Source organism: Gigantopelta aegis, chromosome 4 (assembly GCF_016097555.1).
Source record: "Gigantopelta aegis isolate Gae_Host chromosome 4, Gae_host_genome, whole genome shotgun sequence".
Taxonomy (NCBI): Eukaryota; Metazoa; Mollusca; class Gastropoda; order Neomphalida; family Peltospiridae; genus Gigantopelta; species Gigantopelta aegis.
The window spans coordinates 98,665,268-98,686,081 of NC_054702.1; the positions used below are offsets into that span (position 1 = coordinate 98,665,268).

General features: G+C 36.4%; 1 protein-coding gene across 3 annotated transcripts; it reads left to right on the plus strand.

Moving 5' to 3' along the window:
• Positions 1-1,964: 1,964 nt before the first annotated feature.
• LOC121372400 (triokinase/FMN cyclase-like) lies at positions 1,965-19,180 on the plus strand. Of its 3 annotated transcripts, XM_041498704.1 has the most exons (16): positions 1,965-2,303; positions 3,014-3,124; positions 7,785-7,969; positions 8,773-8,851; positions 9,677-9,766; positions 10,177-10,211; positions 10,617-10,701; positions 11,218-11,307; positions 11,767-11,883; positions 12,409-12,552; positions 12,917-13,051; positions 13,915-14,015; positions 14,529-14,632; positions 15,339-15,372; positions 16,584-16,673; positions 18,172-19,180. In XM_041498704.1, exons 1-16 carry the CDS (start codon positions 2,093-2,095, stop codon positions 18,319-18,321), a joined length of 1,761 nt encoding a protein of 586 aa, XP_041354638.1. In that variant the 5' UTR covers positions 1,965-2,092; the 3' UTR covers positions 18,322-19,180. The 3 variants fall into 3 exon arrangements, with proteins under 3 accessions (XP_041354638.1, XP_041354639.1, XP_041354640.1); XM_041498705.1 differs by lacking the exon at positions 16,584-16,673; XM_041498706.1 differs by lacking the exon at positions 3,014-3,124.
• Positions 19,181-20,814: the final 1,634 nt, after the last annotated feature.

The window sequence follows — 20,814 nt, forward strand, 5'->3', positions numbered from 1 at the left end:
AAGGCGTATTTTGACGTCTGTGGGGACACAAACCTTGATGTTCACAATCCACCCACGTCTACAGCGCCAACAACGACTTTTTACATTTTTAATTTGGTAATCAAGGCTGTCGCAAAGTTTTTTTGTCCTCTCTCTCTCTCTCTCTCTCTCTCTCTCTCTCTCTCTCTCTCTCTCTCTCTCTCTCTCTTTTTTTTTTTTTTTTGGGGGGGGGGGGAGTGTCTGAGAGAGTCAGCAGTACATATAAAGTTGTATAGGAAACTACGAAAGCGAGATGTGGCTGTGCATCTTAGTGTGTCCAGAGATACTGTATACATTCTACCCCAATAAAATGTTAGACCTGGTACTGTCTGAAACAAGCTGGCCAAGTGATCTCAAACTCAAACCTGCTTATATTTGAAGGTGGCTAGAACCGTGCTTTTTGAACACCTATGAATATCGTTAGCTTTTTGAGAGAAAAAATCCCTTTAATATCAGATTTAAACAAAAGTGGGGTTTTTAACGACATTGGTACTAAAGCACATTGATTTATTGATCATCGGCATTTGGTAATTCTGACATAGTTTTAGAGAGAAAACCCGCTACATTTTTTCATTAATAGCAAGGGATCTTTTATACATCCCACAGACAGGATATCACATACCACGGCCTATGATATATATCAGTCACAGTGCACTGGCTGGAACAAGAAATAGCCCAATGGACCCACAGATGGTGGTCGATCTTAGACCAACCGCGCATCAGAAGAGATCTTTACCACTGGGCCCCTCGGATTTAAGCAATTAAACCAAATTATAATGTATTAGAACTACAGTTTACCAAAGCTGGTGGGTTTAATGGATACACCCAGACATCCTTCCATGTAGTGACGGCTGAAATACTGCTTTAAAAAATCACAACCTCCATCTCCCATCAGGAATATGTAGAATAGAATTTTGACAACGATGATACAGGTACATGAATGATATGTAGACGTACATACAAATTACATTGATAGCTCCATAATACTACGTTTGTGAAGGCGTTAAAGGTAATTTAAAACTAATAATCACAATCGTGTTTGTGCATATAAAAATCATAGAACTTTTTTTAATGAAAGTAAATGAAGAAAGGAATTAAACGAAAGGCAAGGAACCACCCGCAGGGCACGATTTAGACCTTGGGGGGCCGGGGCACTTCAACACAGAAATTCAATTACATGACAAATAAAAAATTCAATTAATTTTGTTTTTTATAAAGGAAGTCCTTAGTCGGGGGGGGGGGGCGCTCTGGTAGTGGGGCCCGGGGTAATCCCCCCCCCCTTTGCCCCCCCCCATAAATCCGGCACTGATCCAAAGAAACCCTCATCCTATTAAGTCTTGTTCAGCGCTATTACAATGTTTAGGAAGAAAAGGAGAGGTCAAGAAACAAAAAGGAAATTCAAGTAAAGGAAGTCAAGTCACGCCAAGTCAAGTCAAGTCCAAAAGGAAAAGGTCTGTATGAAAATTTAAGACTATGAAAGGAAAGTAAATGGGGTGGGGGTGGGCTGGATGTGAACGAAAAGAAAGTTAAGGAAAATAAAGCAGGGGGAGGTTTTTTGGGGTCGAACACCTTCAATCTGATTAAAATTAGCTCTACTGGTCTCACCACATGTAATAGTGGAGCTAATTTTAATTAGATTGGTACACCTTTAGACTTTTTAAAATGAGTTTTCAGTGATACGCACATTCGTTCGTGGCGTTTGGCTACATGATTGAAAAGGATATTACTAGTTTGTAAATCGGATAATATAGGCCCCACCTAAAATTTAACATATTGGAGGGAAAAGATGGAGGGGGGGGGGGGATATTTTACTTTTTGTTCTTTTTTTTTGTATGCCATCACACAAAAACAGTCAATAACCTATACGATCCTGTTGAATATATTCACATTCACAGTATGTCCGTATGGGCTATAGCCATGCCTGTCCAATATATAGGCCCGGTACGAATTGGTTGACGAACAAAACGATAAAGCGTCTCCTATTTCTATCATTTAATGTAAAACGTAAGGCGCACTTTGTTTTATTATTTATGCATTACGGTTTGCGGTTGGTAAATACTCATAGCGTAGCATTATGTCGCATTCTCAGCAAAGTAAAAAGCTTGTCAATTCGGTTGACAAATGCGTCGACGAATGTTTAGCAGGATTAGTGACAGTGAACCCCGGACTGGGCCTTCTATCCGGGCATAGAGTCGTGGTGCGGACTGACATCCATGACGTCATCAAATCGGGGAAAGTGACGCTGTTGTCAGGAGGTGGATCAGGACACGAACCAGCACATGCAGGTGAAATAAGATAAATATAATTATTATTTACACATGTATGCTTTTAATTAACTTTAATTGAATTTCACTTTTCATAAATTCCAGGGCATCTAAACCTTTTTATTTTTTTTATTATTATATTATGTTTTGCTATGTCAGGGGCTGTTCCACTATTTTGGTCAAAATTAGACATCCTCCCTCCCCTCTGTAACGCTTCATACCACTAGATCATACACCCCCAAAATATTATGCAACGATTGGAGACATCCCCTCCCATTCACAAACAAGTCGTGTCATAAGTTTAATATAATTATAATGTACTGTTTTGCTATTTTGAAAAGTGTAGATATGCATTTCAACTCTATATATATTGTATGCATATGCCTAGCAATAACTACCTACGTTAAATATTGTCGCTGTTACAGCATTTATGAAAAACACAAAACAAAATAAAATATTTTAGTAATACAAAATTTTGAAACTGCATTACATAACATTGTTAAATACACTCATTAACTCCTTTAATGCTAAATAACGTTTGGACCTACCCCCTCGAGTATTAGGAAATATTTGAATGGTGTAGTTTGTACTGTTATTTCAAAAAAATTATGGATTGTACGAATGTGAATATGACAAACAAATAAATAAATCTTACAAACTTATTCATGACATCTGTTTATTCATTTCTGTTTAAAATGTGGTTCAGTGTATTTTTGTTCCTTATATTGCAGGTTATGTTGGTCGAGGTATGCTGAGTGCTGCTGTAGCCGGCGCTGTGTTTACCTCTCCCCCGCCTCACAGTATCCAGTCTGCTATCCGAGCTATTGGAAAAGATAACCCAGGTAACACCCAGTATTACGTGCTGGAGATTATATCTGTGGGTTTGACAACCCAGGTAACACCCAGTATTACGTGCTGAAGATTATATCTGTGGGTTTGACAACCGAGGTAACACCCAGTATTACGTGCTGGAGATTATATCTGTGGGTTTGACAACCCAGGTAACACCCAGTATTACGTGCTGGAGATTATATCTGTGGGTTTGACAACCGAGGTAACACCCAGTATTACGTGCTGGAGATTATATCTGTGGATTTGACAACCCAGGTAACACCCAGTATTACGTGCTGGAGATTATATCTGTGGGTTTGACAACCCAGGTAACACCCAGTATTACGTGCTGGTGATTATATCTGTGAGTTTGACAACCCAGGTAACACCCAGTATTACGTGCTGGAGATTATATCTGTGGGTTTGACAACCGAGGTAACACCCAGTATTACGTGCTGGAGATTATATCTGTGGGTTTGACAACCCAGGTAACACCCAGTATTACGTGCTGGAGATTATATCTGTGAGTTTGACAACCGACGTAACACCCAGTATTACGTGCTGGAGATTATATCTGTGAGTTTGACAACCGAGGTAGCACCCAGTATTACGTGCTGGATATTATATCTGTGGGTTTGACAACCCAGGTAACACCCAGTATTACGTGCTGGAGATTATATCTGTGAGTTTGACAACCCAGGTAACACCCAGTATTACGTGCTAAAGATTATATCTGTGAGTTTGACAACCCAGGTAACACCCAGTATTACGTGCTGGAGATTATATCTGTGGGTTTGACATCCGAGGTAACACCCAGTATTACGTGCTGGAGATTATATCTGTGGGTTTGACAACCGAGGTAACACCCAGTATTACGTGCTGGAGATTATATCTGTGGGTTTGACATCCGAGGTAACACCCAGTATTACGTGCTGGAGATTATATCTGTGAGTTTGACAACCCAGGTAACACCCAGTATTATGTGCTGGAGATTATATCTGTGAGTTTGACAACCCAGGTAACACCCAGTATTACGTGCTGGAGATTATATCTGTGAGTTTGACAACCCAGGTAACACCCAGTATTACGTGCTGGAGATTATATCTGTGGGTTTGACAACCCAGGTAACACCCAGTATTACGTGCTGGAGATTATATCTGTGAGTTTGACAACCCAGGTAACACCCAGTATTACGTGCTAAAGATTATATCTGTGAGTTTGACAACCGAGGTAACACCCAGTATTACGTGCTGGAGATTATATCTGTGAGTTTGACAACCGAGGTAACACCCAGTATTACGTGCTGGAGATTATATCTGTGAGTTTGACAACCGAGGTAGCACCCAGTATTACGTGCTGGATATTATATCTGTGAGTTTGACAACCGAGGTAACACCCAGTATTACGTGCTGGAGATTATATCTGTGGGTTTGACAACCGAGGTAACACCCAGTATTACGTGCTGGAGATTATATCTGTGAGTTTGACAACCGAGGTAACACCCAGTATTACGTGCTGGAGATTATATCTGTGAGTTTGACAACCGAGGTAACACCCAGTATTACGTGCTGGAGATTATATCTGTGAGTTTGACAACCGAGGTAACGCCCAGTATTACGTGCTGGAGATTATATCTGTGAGTTTGACAACCCAGGTAACGCCCAGTATTACGTGCTGGAGATTATATCTGTGAGTTTGACAACCGAGGTAACGCCCAGTATTACGTGCTGGAGATTATATCTGTGAGTTTGACAACCGAGGTAACACCCAGTATTACGTGCTGGAGATTATATCTGTGAGTTTGACAACCCAGGTAACACCCAGTATTACGTGCTGGAGATTATATCTGTGAGTTTGACAACCGAGGTAACACCCAGTATTACCTGCTGGAGATTATATCTGTGAGTTTGACATCCGAGGTAACACCCAGTATTACGTGCTAAAGATTATATCTGTGAGTTTGACAACCCAGGTAACACCCAGTATTACATGCTGGAGATTATATCCATGTATTTGTGCCATATTGTGACAGCACTTTCTGCAGATAAACCGGCCTCAGTGGCGTTGTGGTTAGGCCATCGGTCAACAGGCTGGTAGGTACTGGGTTCGGATCCCAGTCGAGGCATGGGATTTTTAATCCAGATACTGACTCCAAACCCTGAGTGAGTGCTCCGCAAGGCTCAATGGGTAGGTGTAAACCACTTGCACCGACCAGTGATCCATAACTGGTTCAACAAAGGCCATGGTTTGTGCTATCCTGCCTGTGGGAAGCGCAAATAAAAGATCCCTTGCTGCTAATCGGAAAGAGTAGCTCATGTAGTGGCGACAGCGGGTTTCGTCTCAAAATATGTGTGGTCCTTAACCATATGTCTGACGCCATATAACCGTAAATAAAATGTGTTGAGTGCGTCGTTAAATAAAACATTTCTTCATTTTTTCTTTTTTATCTGCAGATAAATTATAAATCTGGATCAAGTAACCTAAAATGTCTTTTGTTGACCAGTAGAATGTTGTGCCAAAGTTGGGAAGATTTAAAACATGAATACATTTAGCTTGTATGAACTGTGGAAAATTTTGAAAGTATAAAATTTGTGTGTGTGTGTGTGTGTGTGTTGAGATGTGTGGACGGGACGTAGCCCAGTGGTAAAATGCTCATCAATTGAGATGTGTGGACGGGATGTAGCCCAGTGGTAAAATGCTCATCAATTGAGATAGAGACATAGCCCAGTGGTAAAATGCTCATCAATTGAGATAGAGACGTAGCCCAGTGGTAAAATTCTCATCAATTGAGATGTGTGGACGGGATGTAGCCTAGTGGTAAAATGCTCATCAATTGAGATAGAGACGTAGCCCAGTGGTAAAATGCTCATCAATTGAGATAGAGACTTAGCCCAGTGGTAAAATGCTCATCAATTGAGATAGAGACGTAGCCCAGTGGTAAAATGCTCATCAATTGAGATAGAGACATAGCCCAGTGGTAAAATGCTCATCATTTGAGATGTGTGGATGGGATGTAGCCCAGTGGTAAAATGCTCATCCATTGAGATAGAGACGTAGCCCAGTGGTAAAATGCTCATCAATTGAGATAGAGACGTAGCCCAGTGGTAAAATGCTCATCAATTGAGATAGAGACGTAGCCCAGTGGTAAAATGCTCATCAATTGAGATAGAGACGTAGCCCAGTGGTAAAACACTCACCTGATGCACAGTAAATCTGAGAGAGATTGCCATTGACGGGCCCATTGGGCTATTTCTCATTCCATTCAGTGCACCATGACTGGTATATCAAAGGCCATGGTATGTGCTATCCTGTCTGTGAGATGGTGCATATAATTAAGATCCCTTGCTAGTAATGAAAAAAATGTACTTGGTTTCCTCTCTAAGACTGTGAAAATGATCAAATGATTGACATCCAATAGCTGATGATTAATAAATTAATGTGCTCTAGTGGTGTTGATAAACAAAACAAACATTGACTTTTAACATTTGAGATAGATTTAAGCACATGATGTCGTCTAAAACAATGAGGAATGGCTAAAGTCTTTTTTTTAAATTATTTTGATAGTGGTTTTATTCATTTTAATATTACTTTATGACAGTGTTTTTTTACACTCCTGTCTATGACGAGTCGTATTATGGTATGGCATTATCCGTCCCTCCGTCCATCTGTCCATTCGTACGGCCATCTGTTAACTTTTTCTTGTCCGGATCATATATTGCATACAGATGCATACAGGAGCATCAAACCTCACATGTAGGAAAAACTTGGGATGGCTTTGTGTTGCGTACTATTACTAGGTCACTGTTACCTACTTTTCACGGTCTATTGCACATAACAGTAAATCCTTGTCCTCATCATATCTTGCATACAGGACCATCAAACCTCACATGTACATGTAGGAACAACTTGGGACGGTGGTGTGTCACATACAATTACTAGGTCACCATGATACAAATAAATCAAATAATTTGTCTATATTTGAAAAATGTATTTAGCCTTTGAACTGTTCATCCATCCCATTGCAAAAAAATTCACATAATTAGTATTGAATCATACCCATAACATATTAATTAATATCTATGGTTTTCCATCAAACTCCTGATGTCAAGATTCAACAAATTCAATAGTCCTTGGTCCAGGCTAGTGGATTTTTGGTCTGGGCTAGTGGAAGTTAGCAATTGTATTACTACAATTACTATGTCACTGTGATAAAAATAAATCAAATAATTTGTTTATATTCTGAACATCATAGGAAAATCTTATTTAGCCTTTGAACTGTTCATCCATCCCATTGCAAAAATTTCACATAATTAGAATTGAATCATATCCGTAACATATTAATTAATATCTATGGTTTTCCATCAAACTCATGATGTTGAGGTTCAACAAATCCACTAGTCCTTGGTCCTGGCTAGTGGATTTTTGGTCTGGGCTAGTGGAAGTTAGCAATTGTATTACTATAATACACTAGCACTAGCCAAAGCTTCTCAAACATTTGTCAAACACTGCTGATGCACCTTACCAGTACTCTTGTGTACATATATCTGTCTCTTTATTAGTTTAATATATTGACTGTACAAAAGTGGGACCAGACATGATATAGTTTTATAAATATCATATTTGTTTGTGTTTTGTTTAGTGATAAAAATAAAGTCCTTGTGATTCTTTCAGCTGGTGTGTTGCTCATTGTTAAAAACTACACTGGAGACAGGTTAAACTTCGGTCTGGCTGCAGAGAGGGCAAAAGCTGAGGGTATCAAAGTTGACATGGTGGTTGTAGGGGAGGACTGCGCACTCACCTCTACCGATAAAACAGCAGGGAGGAGGGGGCTCTGTGGAACTGTTCTTATTCACAAGGTAATGAAGTAATGTACTTATGCTGAGCAGTGTATTTTTACTACTTATAAAACATTCAAGGTTTTGAAATTGTTGGTGATAACTCAAGCCATGTAGTATATTTCTACTTCCCTTCTCTAGACTGTTTTCAAGTTATTGATGACAGCTCAAGTGGTGTATTTTCACGCCTTATCCTAGGGTAATTTGTGATTTAAGATGGCTAAAGCTAAGAAGATATTTCTACTCTCCTCTAAAGGGTTTTGAAGTTATTTGTGATAGCAGTATATTTTCACTTCTTTTCTATTTTTATTTGTGATGGCTCAAGCTAAGCAGTATATTTCTATATTTCGGTAACTTTAATTACCAATACTTTTTTACTCACATTTTGTCCAGACAGAAATCATGAAAAATCATTTCAGTGACACAGATTTCACATACCAAATAGTAATAATGTCACCTATATTGACAAATAGCATGTAATATCTCATGGTGTGCCATTTTACTTTTATATGGAATTGGGTGGAAGCCTCCAAAGTAAGTCAGTGTGCGATTTTGAGGAGAGTCCGGGAGCCTAAGGCTCGCAAATATCATATAGGACTCTAGTTTGGCTAGCATACGAGCCCACATGGCACGTAAAAATATTTGTTAATTGATTCTTCAAAATGACACAGTCAACATATATCTCAAAATCTTTTGGACCAGAGTTTTTTGGGGGTTTTCCTGTTTTTTATTTGAACCACATATTTGACATTTACTAACCACTAATTAAAGAAATGTGTACGGTGTTGTTAAGCAAATATTTCTTCCCTCTTGTTTGTTCTCAGATTGCTGGAGGTCTGGCTGAACAAGGACTTTGTTTAGAAGACATTGTGAAACAAGTGAAGGCTGCTTCACACAAAATGGGTATGGCACTGACATTAGATCTTGGATTGTATATAATATATTAGTTTGATTTTATTTATCTTGGAAGGATATTTTCACAGTTCATCATTTTACTGAGTTGAAACGTTAATAATACATGAAAACACACCTTCTTTCTAATAGACTTCTGGAGTACCATTCAAAAAACAGGAATTAAAATTTTACACTACTATGTACTATGCATTAATTGAAAGAAAACTCTTTAAAACATGTGCCAAAATAAGAGCAATGGATTTTTACACAAATCTTATTGATAGACATTTGATTATTTCTTAAATATATAGAGGATTCGTCACAAGTATTTTTTAATATGGAAAATATCAACTGAGTCTATGTTAATCGGTATTTGTCGAGGCTCTGCCGAGACAAATACCGATTAACTTGACGACGTTGATATTTTACATATTAAAAAACACAAGTAGCGAATTCTATTTATCCTATAACACTGCTAAAATAATATTCTAATTAATTTTTGAGTAAATCACAGTACTAAAGTCGCTGCCATCGATAATATGACGTCATCACGATTAGCACAAATTAGTTTGACGTCACGCATTTCAAACAAATCTTTGAAAACATTATGCTCAGGTACACAGGTCTTTGTTGGCTTGTAAGCAAATGACCCATCCACAGCAACACATTACCTAGAGACCTTGTAAATTTGAATACCATTATTAACCGGGTTAATAAAGTAAATTATCACATGGGTTTATGACATGGATATCATGGGTAAGTTATGGGATAAAGTGTATTATATCCTTGTTATATAACACAGTGCTATGTTTTCTATTTGCCATTGTTTGCCAGGTACAATAGGACTGAGTCTGTCCCCCTGCAGTGTTCCGGGTATGGGGCCATCTTTCCAGCTCGGTGCTGACGAAATTGAGCTTGGGCTTGGTGAGACTTTATTTATTTAGATAAAAACATTAATTTTGTACATAGAGATTTTGGTGATTTTGTCATTTTAAAGAGAGTTAATAATTAATTAATTACATGTCTGATGAAAAAACCTTGATTGTTGAAATGAGGAATGGTTTTAGAGCCATTGCAGGTCTTATTTCAGACATTTATTTTCCATCTATCTGTTTAATCTAAGACGGTGGGTTTTTTTAAATAACAGTTTACTTAGTTTAATGCTACAAAACATATATTAGTAATTACAACTTACCATCTGGGAACATTGTGGAAAGGTTTAAAAATTATGTTTTTGAAAACTAACATTTATTTAGTACTAGGTGCTTATTTTAAGAATTTCAATATATCATTGACCATCAAGTACTACAGGTTAGCTAGTTTTTGTTTTGTAGGTATTCATGGAGAAGCTGGTGTAACGAGATTGAAGGTTTGTTTTTAAACGTAGCTATCTGCATTCTGTAAGATTCCAACAGCTCAAATTCATCACTTTCAACAAGTTCTAAACTGACTAAATTGCTTTACAAAATAACTGTTTTTATACATATACATTCTAACCTTTTATAATGAATAGCACTAGAACTCATGCATGGATTCAGGAGGGAGGATGCTGGAGGTGTGCACACCCTTTCTCCCAGACTTCAAAGTACCATAGATATTATAAAAATAATGTATGTTAGTGTACTTTGGAACATCATAGGTGCCCTTTTTTGACATTTCACCTTCTCCCTAGAAAAATTCTGCAGCCGTTCCTGGAAGTATTGTTCAAAATATTTAATATTATCTTCATTAGTCCGTGTGTGTATTGACTTTACTGTGTTTGTTTGTGTTACAGCTAGTCAGTGCTAAGGAAGTGGTGCAGATCATGTTGGATCACATGTTAAACCCACAGAACAACACACACCTGTTGGTCAGGAAAGGTACATACTGTTTTATTAAACTGAAAATACCTATATTAATTTGTTATTTCTTCCCTAAGTACAGGTAGGCATGCCAGAATTATTCCTTTGATGAATATGAGATATTTTAACTCAAGGAAACAAACATTTATATTAGTAGAGAAATTTTTAACAGCTGCTATCTCAAATACATTTATATTTTTAATATTTATTTGTTTAAAATCGTGATCATTGTGCATATTATTTTAAATGTATTTTAATCTTACATGTTGACAAAATAAAGTACTCTTTAGGAATGGGATAAATACTTCATGTAAATTCACCTCTAAGTGTTTTTATTTAGTTTGATTCATCATGCTTATGTTATGAATTAACATTATTGTTAGCAATACAATCATGTAACTGTATATTTGCTTTTTAATACATGTCTATTTTTGTACATTTATCACTGTACCATGACCTGAATGTATATTCTATAATATTTCTCTACCTACTTTGTTATATTATAGGTGAAAGTGTGTGTGTGTTATATTATAGGTGACAGTGTGTGCTGTGTTGTGAATAATCTCGGAGGTACCTCCGTGCTGGAGCTCAACATCATTGCAAATGAGGCAGTCATGTACCTTGGTAATACATGTATTTATGTATAAAACCGTTTATTTTGAAAGTCTTCTAAACTGAACACCCAGAGAGGTTTTGTTTAGTACTCAAATTTAAAAGTTGATTTTTAAAAATGTCCAGTTTTGAGGGAATTGCATTGCACTGATGGTCTGGTTTTGATGGGTAACACTGAATGTATATATTATGTGGAACAATGCTATTCCCTCAGTTTTATTTTTTATAATTGGTTTGTTTGATTTTACTTACACTGATACTCTAAAAGTAATAAAATTATTATTTTCTGTATTTTAAGTAATTCTTATGCAGAACAAAAACTGTTATGTTAAAGTTGTATTGATTGTCAGTTATTATTAAATCAGGAAAGTAGTTGAAATGGTTTTATTTTACAGAGAACAGGGGTATTCTGGTTGATAGGTTATACTGTTGCACCTTCAGGAAATTAGTTGAAATGGTTTTATTTTACAGAGAACAGGGGTATTCTGGTTGATAGGTTGTACTGTGGCACCTTCATGACATCACTTGAAATGGCTGGAATCTCCATCACTTTGCTCATTCTGGATGAAACTCTTAAGACTTGTTTAGGTGAGTTTTAAACTCATCATCATTTAATGCAAAACCAAGTTATGACTATGCAGTTTTCACCAGAAAGACCAGTGATCATTCATCCTCCCCTCCATTCTCGCCTGTAAAGTTTTAGGAGATCACCTTGCAATACAATGTTTAATAAATTTTATTCGAACCTTCATATGTAATTGCTCATCCAGCATCGTTTCAAGAGAATGATCTTCAGTTCACCCTGATTTTGCTCATGGCAAAGACAGACTGGATGTAGCAATGAGTGGTTTGATCTCTTCGTTCAAGGTCCAAGTTACTTTTATTGAAATATTATTTGCAACTTGCACAAACTTAGTCGAGACACTGTAGACAGCGGCTTCACCATTAGCTGGTCACTGGTGTCGGCTATCAGTAGCTTGTCACTCATTTTTCACTGTTGATGTGACACAGTCAGTAACATTAAGATTTTGGTGTCAAAAAACCCCAACCATTTCTGTTTTTGCTTTTAGCAAGTATCATTGTAATCTGAGGGTTTATTGTTTTGTTTTTTAGATGCCGACACATCAGCCCCTGCCTGGCCACACCCACTTCTTCCCAGTGGTGTTAAGGACCGGAAGACTCCCAGTCATATGACGTGCAGTGAGCCAGCATCTGGAGTTGTTTCAACAGAGAAATCATTTCATACCATTAGTAAAGGTCATTAAGTCCATATTGTATGTTAGAACCTAACAGAAGAAGATTCTCTAGATTATAACAACGGTTTTGTAATTTAATACGTGCTCAATTAAAGAATTTGTATTTGTGTTAAAAAAAAAAGACTCAAAAGTAATCTGTAAATTTTTAATTTTTGATGTTTATATAAAAGACGTAAAACATAAATAAGTTGTACGACCTTGATATATTCTCTGTCTAACTACCAATAGAGCTCTTCACATATCAGTAGTGCTTCTTAACAATATTATGATTTAGTTTTTATTGCTAATAATGGATGGATGGATAGAAAAATACAGGGATAACGGAATCAGTCAGACAAATAGCTGAATTCCTGTTTTGATTTCAGAAGAGGCGAGCCAGTTGTATGACATCATATCCCATGTTACCCAGTCTCTGATATCCTCCGAGTCCAGACTTAATGAGTTGGATACTGAAGCTGGTGACGGGGACTGTGGAACCACACTGGCCAGAGGAGCTCATGGTGAGAATGTTCATTCATTCATTGTTAATTGTTATAGTACATTATTATAAATATCCTCCATCGTAACCAGCGTCCACTTATGTTATTATGACTATTAAATTGCTTTAAGTAAACCTTAAAGAAGCATTTCCATTATTATACTATGAATGCATAAGTTACTGCTGAATAATGTTTTAATGATATAAAATTTCATTTGTGAGATTTTACAAAAAGAAAAATATGTCATCAAGTGTCACGAGTTAAAGATTCTAGATAATGTTTCAATAAATATCTTATTCATTGCTGTATGTGTAGGTTATCCGGCAATATGCAACAAGTTTATACAAAAGCATTAGTAGGAATGGCCAAGAACTTATATAAGAAATATACAATCAGCTTATCCATATTTAAATGCTAATTTAACATGCTTTATACAATTGATAATGAGGTGCATGTCATTGGAATGCAGTAGTGTTTTGTGTATCCTAGAATCAATCATTTGCTATCAGTAAAATCAAGACGCAAAGAATTCTTTATTAAATCATTTGCAGTTTAGAAATATGATTCCTATTAAATTATATTTTACAAACATTTCATGAGCAGCAACAATAAACTAGTCATATCATTTCACCAACTGTTTCGGTTTTAACAATATTTGATCTAATCATGACATTTCACCAACTGTTTTGGTTTTAGCAATATTTTATTTAATCATGACATTTCACCAACTGTTTTGGTTTTAGCAATATTTGGTCTAATCATGACATTTTACACACTGTTTTGGTTTTAGCAATATTTGGTCTAATCATGACATTTTACACACTATTTTGGTTTTAGCAATATTTTATCTAATCATGACATTTTACGGACTGGTTTTGATTTAGCAATACGGGATCAGCTTGGCAGACATATAGTGTGTCCCTATACCCTGGCATTGGCACTAGCTGTATTGGTGGAAACGGACATGGGAGGCACATCCGGTGCAGTAAGTACATATTGAAACAGTTATAAAAAAAATTAAATGTTTAAAACAGAATTTATTAACGAAACAATACTGTTTAAATGGCCTAACATTTAAATCACTAGTAACAACTAGTGAATCCATATAGGTATAAAATTTGATGAGAAATAGTTCATACGAACTAGAAATAATCACTTTTGCTTGATTTATTTTCAGTAAACTTTCTTGAAGGAATTGTTTTATTTAACGACGCACTCAACACATTGTATTTATGGTTATATGGTGGTAGATATATGGTTAAGGACCACACAGATATAGAGAGAAAGGAAACCCGCTGTCGCCACTTATGGGCTACTCTTCGATTAGCAGCAAGGGATCTTTTATATTCACCATCCCACAGACAGGATAGTACATATCACGGCCTTTGTTACATCAGGCGAGTGCTGTACCACTGAGCTATGTCTCACCCCTAGAGGTATTTCCAGTATATGTAAATACTATGTTACTGTTGGATAATGTTTTGATTTTGTCTTTCAGTTGTACAGTTTATTTTTAACTTCTGCTGCTGAGTGTTTGAAGACTTCTACTACACCTGAAGCTTGGAGTGAAGCACTGAAACAAGGGATTCACGCAATAATGAAGTACGTGATGGGATATAATAATAGTTTTTGTGTAGCAAATCACTACAAGCTACTTATAATAGCTGTTAGAGGTGGTAGGTTACTAAATGTTACAGATGTTATGACAACATCCCAAACTGAAAAGACTACTGTAAATAAACAAGAAATGTAATAAATAACATTTTTCAGTTTGTAGCTATGTGAAGAACCATCTTTCATCAGAGCATCTCTGAAGTTGTTTTACCTGCAAATTTAGTTTAGCCAAAATAATGCACTGTAATTATTGAGTATCTTAGCAAGTTGTGAATAGCAATGTCAAATTAAATGTAGATGTCATTTCTTGCATGTCATGTTATTGTCTTCATGCTGGGGTGTCGTTAAACATTCATTCATTCATGCTGTATAAGTCATTAAAGGTAAGTCACTGAAAAGAAATTAATAAAATAAATATTTTTTCAATGAAATTACTACTATTGCAGTGTTTGTTATTGTTTTTATTCCTTTTAACACAATTTCTTCTCTCTTTTTCCTGTATGAATTAAGTAAGAATATAATTTTGTTGAAGAAGCTTAATGCATATATGAATACAAAGCAAGTTTCTGTATGTAGTACATTGATGTTTGCCATTATGCATAACAGAATGCACGACAGTAAGCAGTCCACTAACAAAATGCTTGACTCACTACATAACAGGTACTTTACAAATTACAATGTTATCTCTTTGTAGGTATGGAGGAGCAGAACCAGGGGATAGAACCATGGTGTGTATTTATATATGCATAAATATATAATTTGTATTAGCTTTGAAATGCATTCTCACTACTGGTACTGGGTTCAAATCCCAGTACCAGCTGCCACCCATGATGAGCTTTAACAGCTAACACACTAACTACTAATCCACTGTCCTGGACAGACAGCCCAGATAGCTGACGAATGTGCCAGGGACAACATGTTAGAATATTAATTGGACATAAACACTAAAATAACCGGAAATGAAATGAAAGGTACTGTGAGAACATCATATCCATTCTAGCTGATCACTATTAGTATTGAGGTGGTCAGTGCAGAACTTGTCCTGTTCTGTGTGACTCATTGTAATCTCTTGATAACTGGAATTACGTGCTTATACAGATTGCATTCTATAACTGAAGAATCTGTTAGTGAAAAAATCTCCTTGGTTCAAATGTAATATACAAGAGGTTAATCAGTAACATGGTTTCTTAGAAACAGAATGCTTAAGGCCTGTCATACAATTAGTTCAAATGTCTTGTGTTGAAGGATAGAATCCCTCAGCCGACCCATTATCTCATTGGGTTATTTTTCGACCCGTGCCCCATGACCTGTATATCAAAGATCATGGTATGTGCTGTCTCATCTGTGTTAAAATGTATATAAAAGATCCATTGCTGCCAATGGAAAAATGTAGTGTTGTTTACCCTGGAGACAGACTACGTGTCAGAATGGCCAAATGTTTGACATCCAGTAGCTGATGATCAATAAATCAATGTGCTCAAGTGGTGTCATTAAACAAAACAAACTTTAAGTTTAAAACTGCACTTAAATTAAGAGTTAGGAGCAGGATTTAGCTCAGTCGGTTGAGCACTCGCATGAAGTGCTTATGTCGCAGGATCGAACCGCCTCAGTGGATCCATTCAGCTGATTGGTGTTTTTTCTCAATCCAACCAGTGCACTACAACTGGTCAAAGGCTGTGGTATGTGTTATCCTGTCTGTGGAATGGTGCAAATAAAAGATCCCTTGTTACTAATGAAAAAATGTAGCGGATTCCTCTCTGAGACTATATGTCAAAATTACCACATGTTTGACATCCAATAGCTGATGAATAATAAACCAATGTACTCTAGTGGTGTCGTTAAACAAAACAAACTTTAAGTTTAAACTTTAAAATTTAAATTAAGAGTTGCTCATTAAAATTGTATTTTGTTGTGTGTGTGTGTTTATCTCACGTTACAGCTGGATCCCCTGCATGCAGCGAGTTCCGTACTGTCACATGAACTCTCACAACAAACACCAGCAGTGGAGGCTTTTAGAAGAGCGGTCCAGGTAACAACCATACAGTTTAGTTGTTGATGAGTTTGCAAATACAGAAAAATAACGAGAACTAAAGATGGAATCTCCATTTGATATTGTTTGAATGGAACACAGTACATTAGACAGCAACTGAACGCTGTCCACCCATTTCAGCCAATCGCAGACTTATTTTATGTGTCTTAATCATGAAGAACAACTGAAAAGCCATCTTAATTTGTAGTGCTGCAGCTCCACTCATTTGAGAGAATGAACCAATGAAATGCCATCTAAATAGGTTAGAAGGCATTAAAATGTTTCTTCAGAAATAAAAATGGGCTAAGCTTTGCTCCGCCTATTCTTATTTGTGAAGAAGTGTTTTAAATATAAGTTAAAATTATGTAATAATACAAGTAAAAACATTGTAATAGATTGTTAATACCATTAATAACAGTGTGTTTAATATACTGAATAACATTGTAATTGTGAGTTAATACAAGTAATAACATTGTAATAGTTTGTTTAAAATGTACTATTTTCCAATACAACACTCAAAAGTGGGGTCTTGTTCCACAGGTTTTTGTTATAAATGACCACAAGACCAGTTAACAATATATGTTAATAGCGAAAACGCACAAGTTTATTAAAACTGTAGTTGTGTTTGTATTTTGTATTAGTAAATGATGTCATAATATGGTGAGGTAAAATTGCGGCTGTAATACATGGAGAATACTAAACAAGTTCCTGTGTGAGACCGTTTATATAACAAAGAGTGTATTTTTAATTGTACATCATGAGCGAAAGCAAGTAATGTACAATTTAAAACACACAAATTGTAATATAAACGGTCTCACAAGTGAATGAGTATAGTATTTTATTTATTACACTACACATCAGTGAACAAAAATCGCACAGAATGACTTCCAAAATAACTATACAAGACATGAAAATGCACAGATTAAAGACCAGGAAAATGACTTCGCTTACCAAATGTAAAAAAAGTTATGGATATATGAATATTTAATTAGGTATTGTTTAAATGTGTGTGTAGTAATTAATTACTAATTTAGCTAATTAATATAACTTTTTAAATAAAATGCTTTTTTATGGTTGAAAGGTAACATTAATAAAGTGTTTGAATGTTTAGTTTACAAAAATACTATATTTTTATGATTTTGTTACTTTATTGGGTTTGGTCTGAACTTAACATCTATGTAGAGTTGTACTGTGTGACACCGTTGCTCACATGACCAGAGGTCATGACCTCTCAAAAGATGTATTTTCACATGTGAAGAGCCGATAAATATCACATGGGTATCTCTTCCACCATGATGTAATAAATGTAATAGCATTGTAATAGTGTGTTAATACAATGGATAATATTGAAATTGTGTGTTAGTACATGTAAATAACAAGTTTTCTCCATTGTAATAGTGTATTAATATCAATAACAACATTGTAATTGTGTTAATACAAGTAATAACAATATAATTGTGTATAATAACATTGTAACATTTTTTAATTATTATTACAGGCTGCTGACAAGTCTGCCCAGGACACAGTGGCCATGACAGCTCATGCAGGTCGAGCGAGTTACGTAGGTAAAGATCGTCTCACAAAACCCGACGCTGGCGCGATCGCTGTGGTTACATGGATGAAGGCGATCCTGGAAAAACTGACATAAACAACAATAACACTGGTGTTACACAGAAAATATATAGAAATGGACATGTGCTAGAAATCATTAATGGAGAAAGAAATTGATGATTGATAGTTCTGTGGAAAAAAATCCATCCTTTTTATTGTTCCAGAAATGTTATGGTAATGTCAAGGATGAGGGTGTGGATTCACTACCTTACATAGTAAATAATAGGGCATAATTATTCATGCAAACCATAGTGCCATTCGCGTGTTGGTTATGTAACTTTTAATTTATGCAAACTGCCAGTTGGTTATGTAATAAACTGATACACATTTTGAAATTAAAACTACAAACTTTGGAACATAACTAATTTCAGTGCAAATTTGAGGTCACTGATTAAAGGTTATCGAAATGTAAGTCAGGCAACTGGACAATTGGTTACCTGAACTGAGATCTGGTTACGTAACATTATGGAAATATTTTTCTCTAAAATAAGTACATTCATATCTAAATTAATGGAGCATTGACAGATAAGATGGAAATTAAATATAGATTAACAGAAGGTACAAAACAAAGAAGACGGCTATATATAGCTATAAAAATGAGTTGTCTTCATTAAAAGGAACTTTTTATACTGAATGTATCATCAGTGGTTTTTGTTATATATTTCCTATTATTATAGTAAAACAAACAGAAATAAGTCTCACTTTTTAATTTTTATTATTCTATGTACTGTAAAAATCACTTTATAATTTATGTTTAGGGCAGAAATTATATACTTTCATGCTTACATCTATGTTACTTTATATAAATGGGTATTGGATTTACATATATGTTATTTAGACAAAAATGTACTTAAGATTTGTTAATGTTATTATTTTTAATAAAACACTATATTATTTACGACTTTATATTCTTGATATTGAAACCTGGAGAAGATGATGATGTGAATTTCACAAGAGGCAGATGGGTTCATCACAGAAACTGATATTCCCCTACATTTTTAAAATTTAAAGAAAAATTATTTAAACTATCCAAAGTACATTTAAGATGATCACCTACAATTATAAAACCTAACAGATGAGCATACTCCTGGACAACACTGTCCCCACACACACACACCCCACCCCACATCCCACCCCCTTACACACATCAAATTCTCTTTGATGGGCCATGGGGGTGGGATGTAGCCCAGTGATAAAGCGCTCGCATGAGGTGTGGTCAGTCTGGGATTGACCCCTGTCGGTGGACCTATTGGGCTATTTCTCACTCCAGCCAGTGCACCACAATGGGTATACCAAAGGCAGTGTGGTATGTGCTATCCTTTCTGGAATGGTGCATATAAAAAGATCCCTTGTTACTAATGGGAAAAAAGTAGCGAGTTTCCTCTCTAAGACTATATGTCAAAATTACCAAATGTTTGATATCCAATAGGCGATGATTAATAAAATGTGCTCGTGTAGTGTCGTGAAACAAAACAGACAAACTTTGATGGGCCAATAGAGGAAGACCATCAAGGAATCTGTTTTTCATATCATGTTAAAGAGACCATCCTGATATGTTACAATGACGGCAAACTCTGATATGTTACAATGACAGCAAATACTGATATGTTAAAATGACAGCAAACTCTTGATATATTACAATGACAGCAAACACTGATATGTTACAATGACAGCAAACTGATATGTTACAATGACAGCAAACTCTGATATGTTACAATGACAGCAAACTGATATGTTACAATGACAGCAAACTCTGATATGTTAAAATGACAGCAAACTCTTGATATATTACAATGACAGCAAACACTGATATGTTACAATGACAGCAAACTGATATGTTACAATGACAGCAAACTCTGATATGTTACAATGACAGCAAACTGATATGTTACAATGACGGCAAACTCTGATATATACTCTTCAAAAGAAGAAACGCAAAACCACATTGTCGTAACATTTGGAGAATTGATTTAATTATTGAATGGTGAGTCCAATAATTACCAAATGTTGCAGGATTGTTCACAATTCACTCTAGTCCATTGTGAGTAAGTGATAGGACACACCACCAAGGTCAAGGTCATCTGGAGTCAATACCGGGTGTGGCCTCCGTGTGTGTTGACAACTGCCTGGTACCGCCTGCCCATTGAAGCAACCAGAGTACGGATGACGTCCCGGGGGATGGTGGCCCACTCGGCCTGCAAGGCTGCTGCCAGCTCGGGCAGGGTCTGGGGCTGTGGTTGTCGCTGTCGGAGGCGTCGGTCCAACTCGTCCCATAGATGCTCAATTGGGTTCAAATCCGGTGATATCGATGGCCAAGGAAGGACATTAATGTTGTTGTTCTGTAGGAAAGCCGTTGTGAGATGTGCTGTGTGAGGCCTGGCGTTGTCATGTTGGAACACTGCGTTGGCGTTGGCCATAACTGGAACGATGTGTGGCCGGAGGATCTGGTCAATGTAGCCCTGTGCATTCAGGTTGCCCTGCACGTGGACCAGGTCAGTTCTGCCAGTGTGTGAGATGGCTGCCCACACCA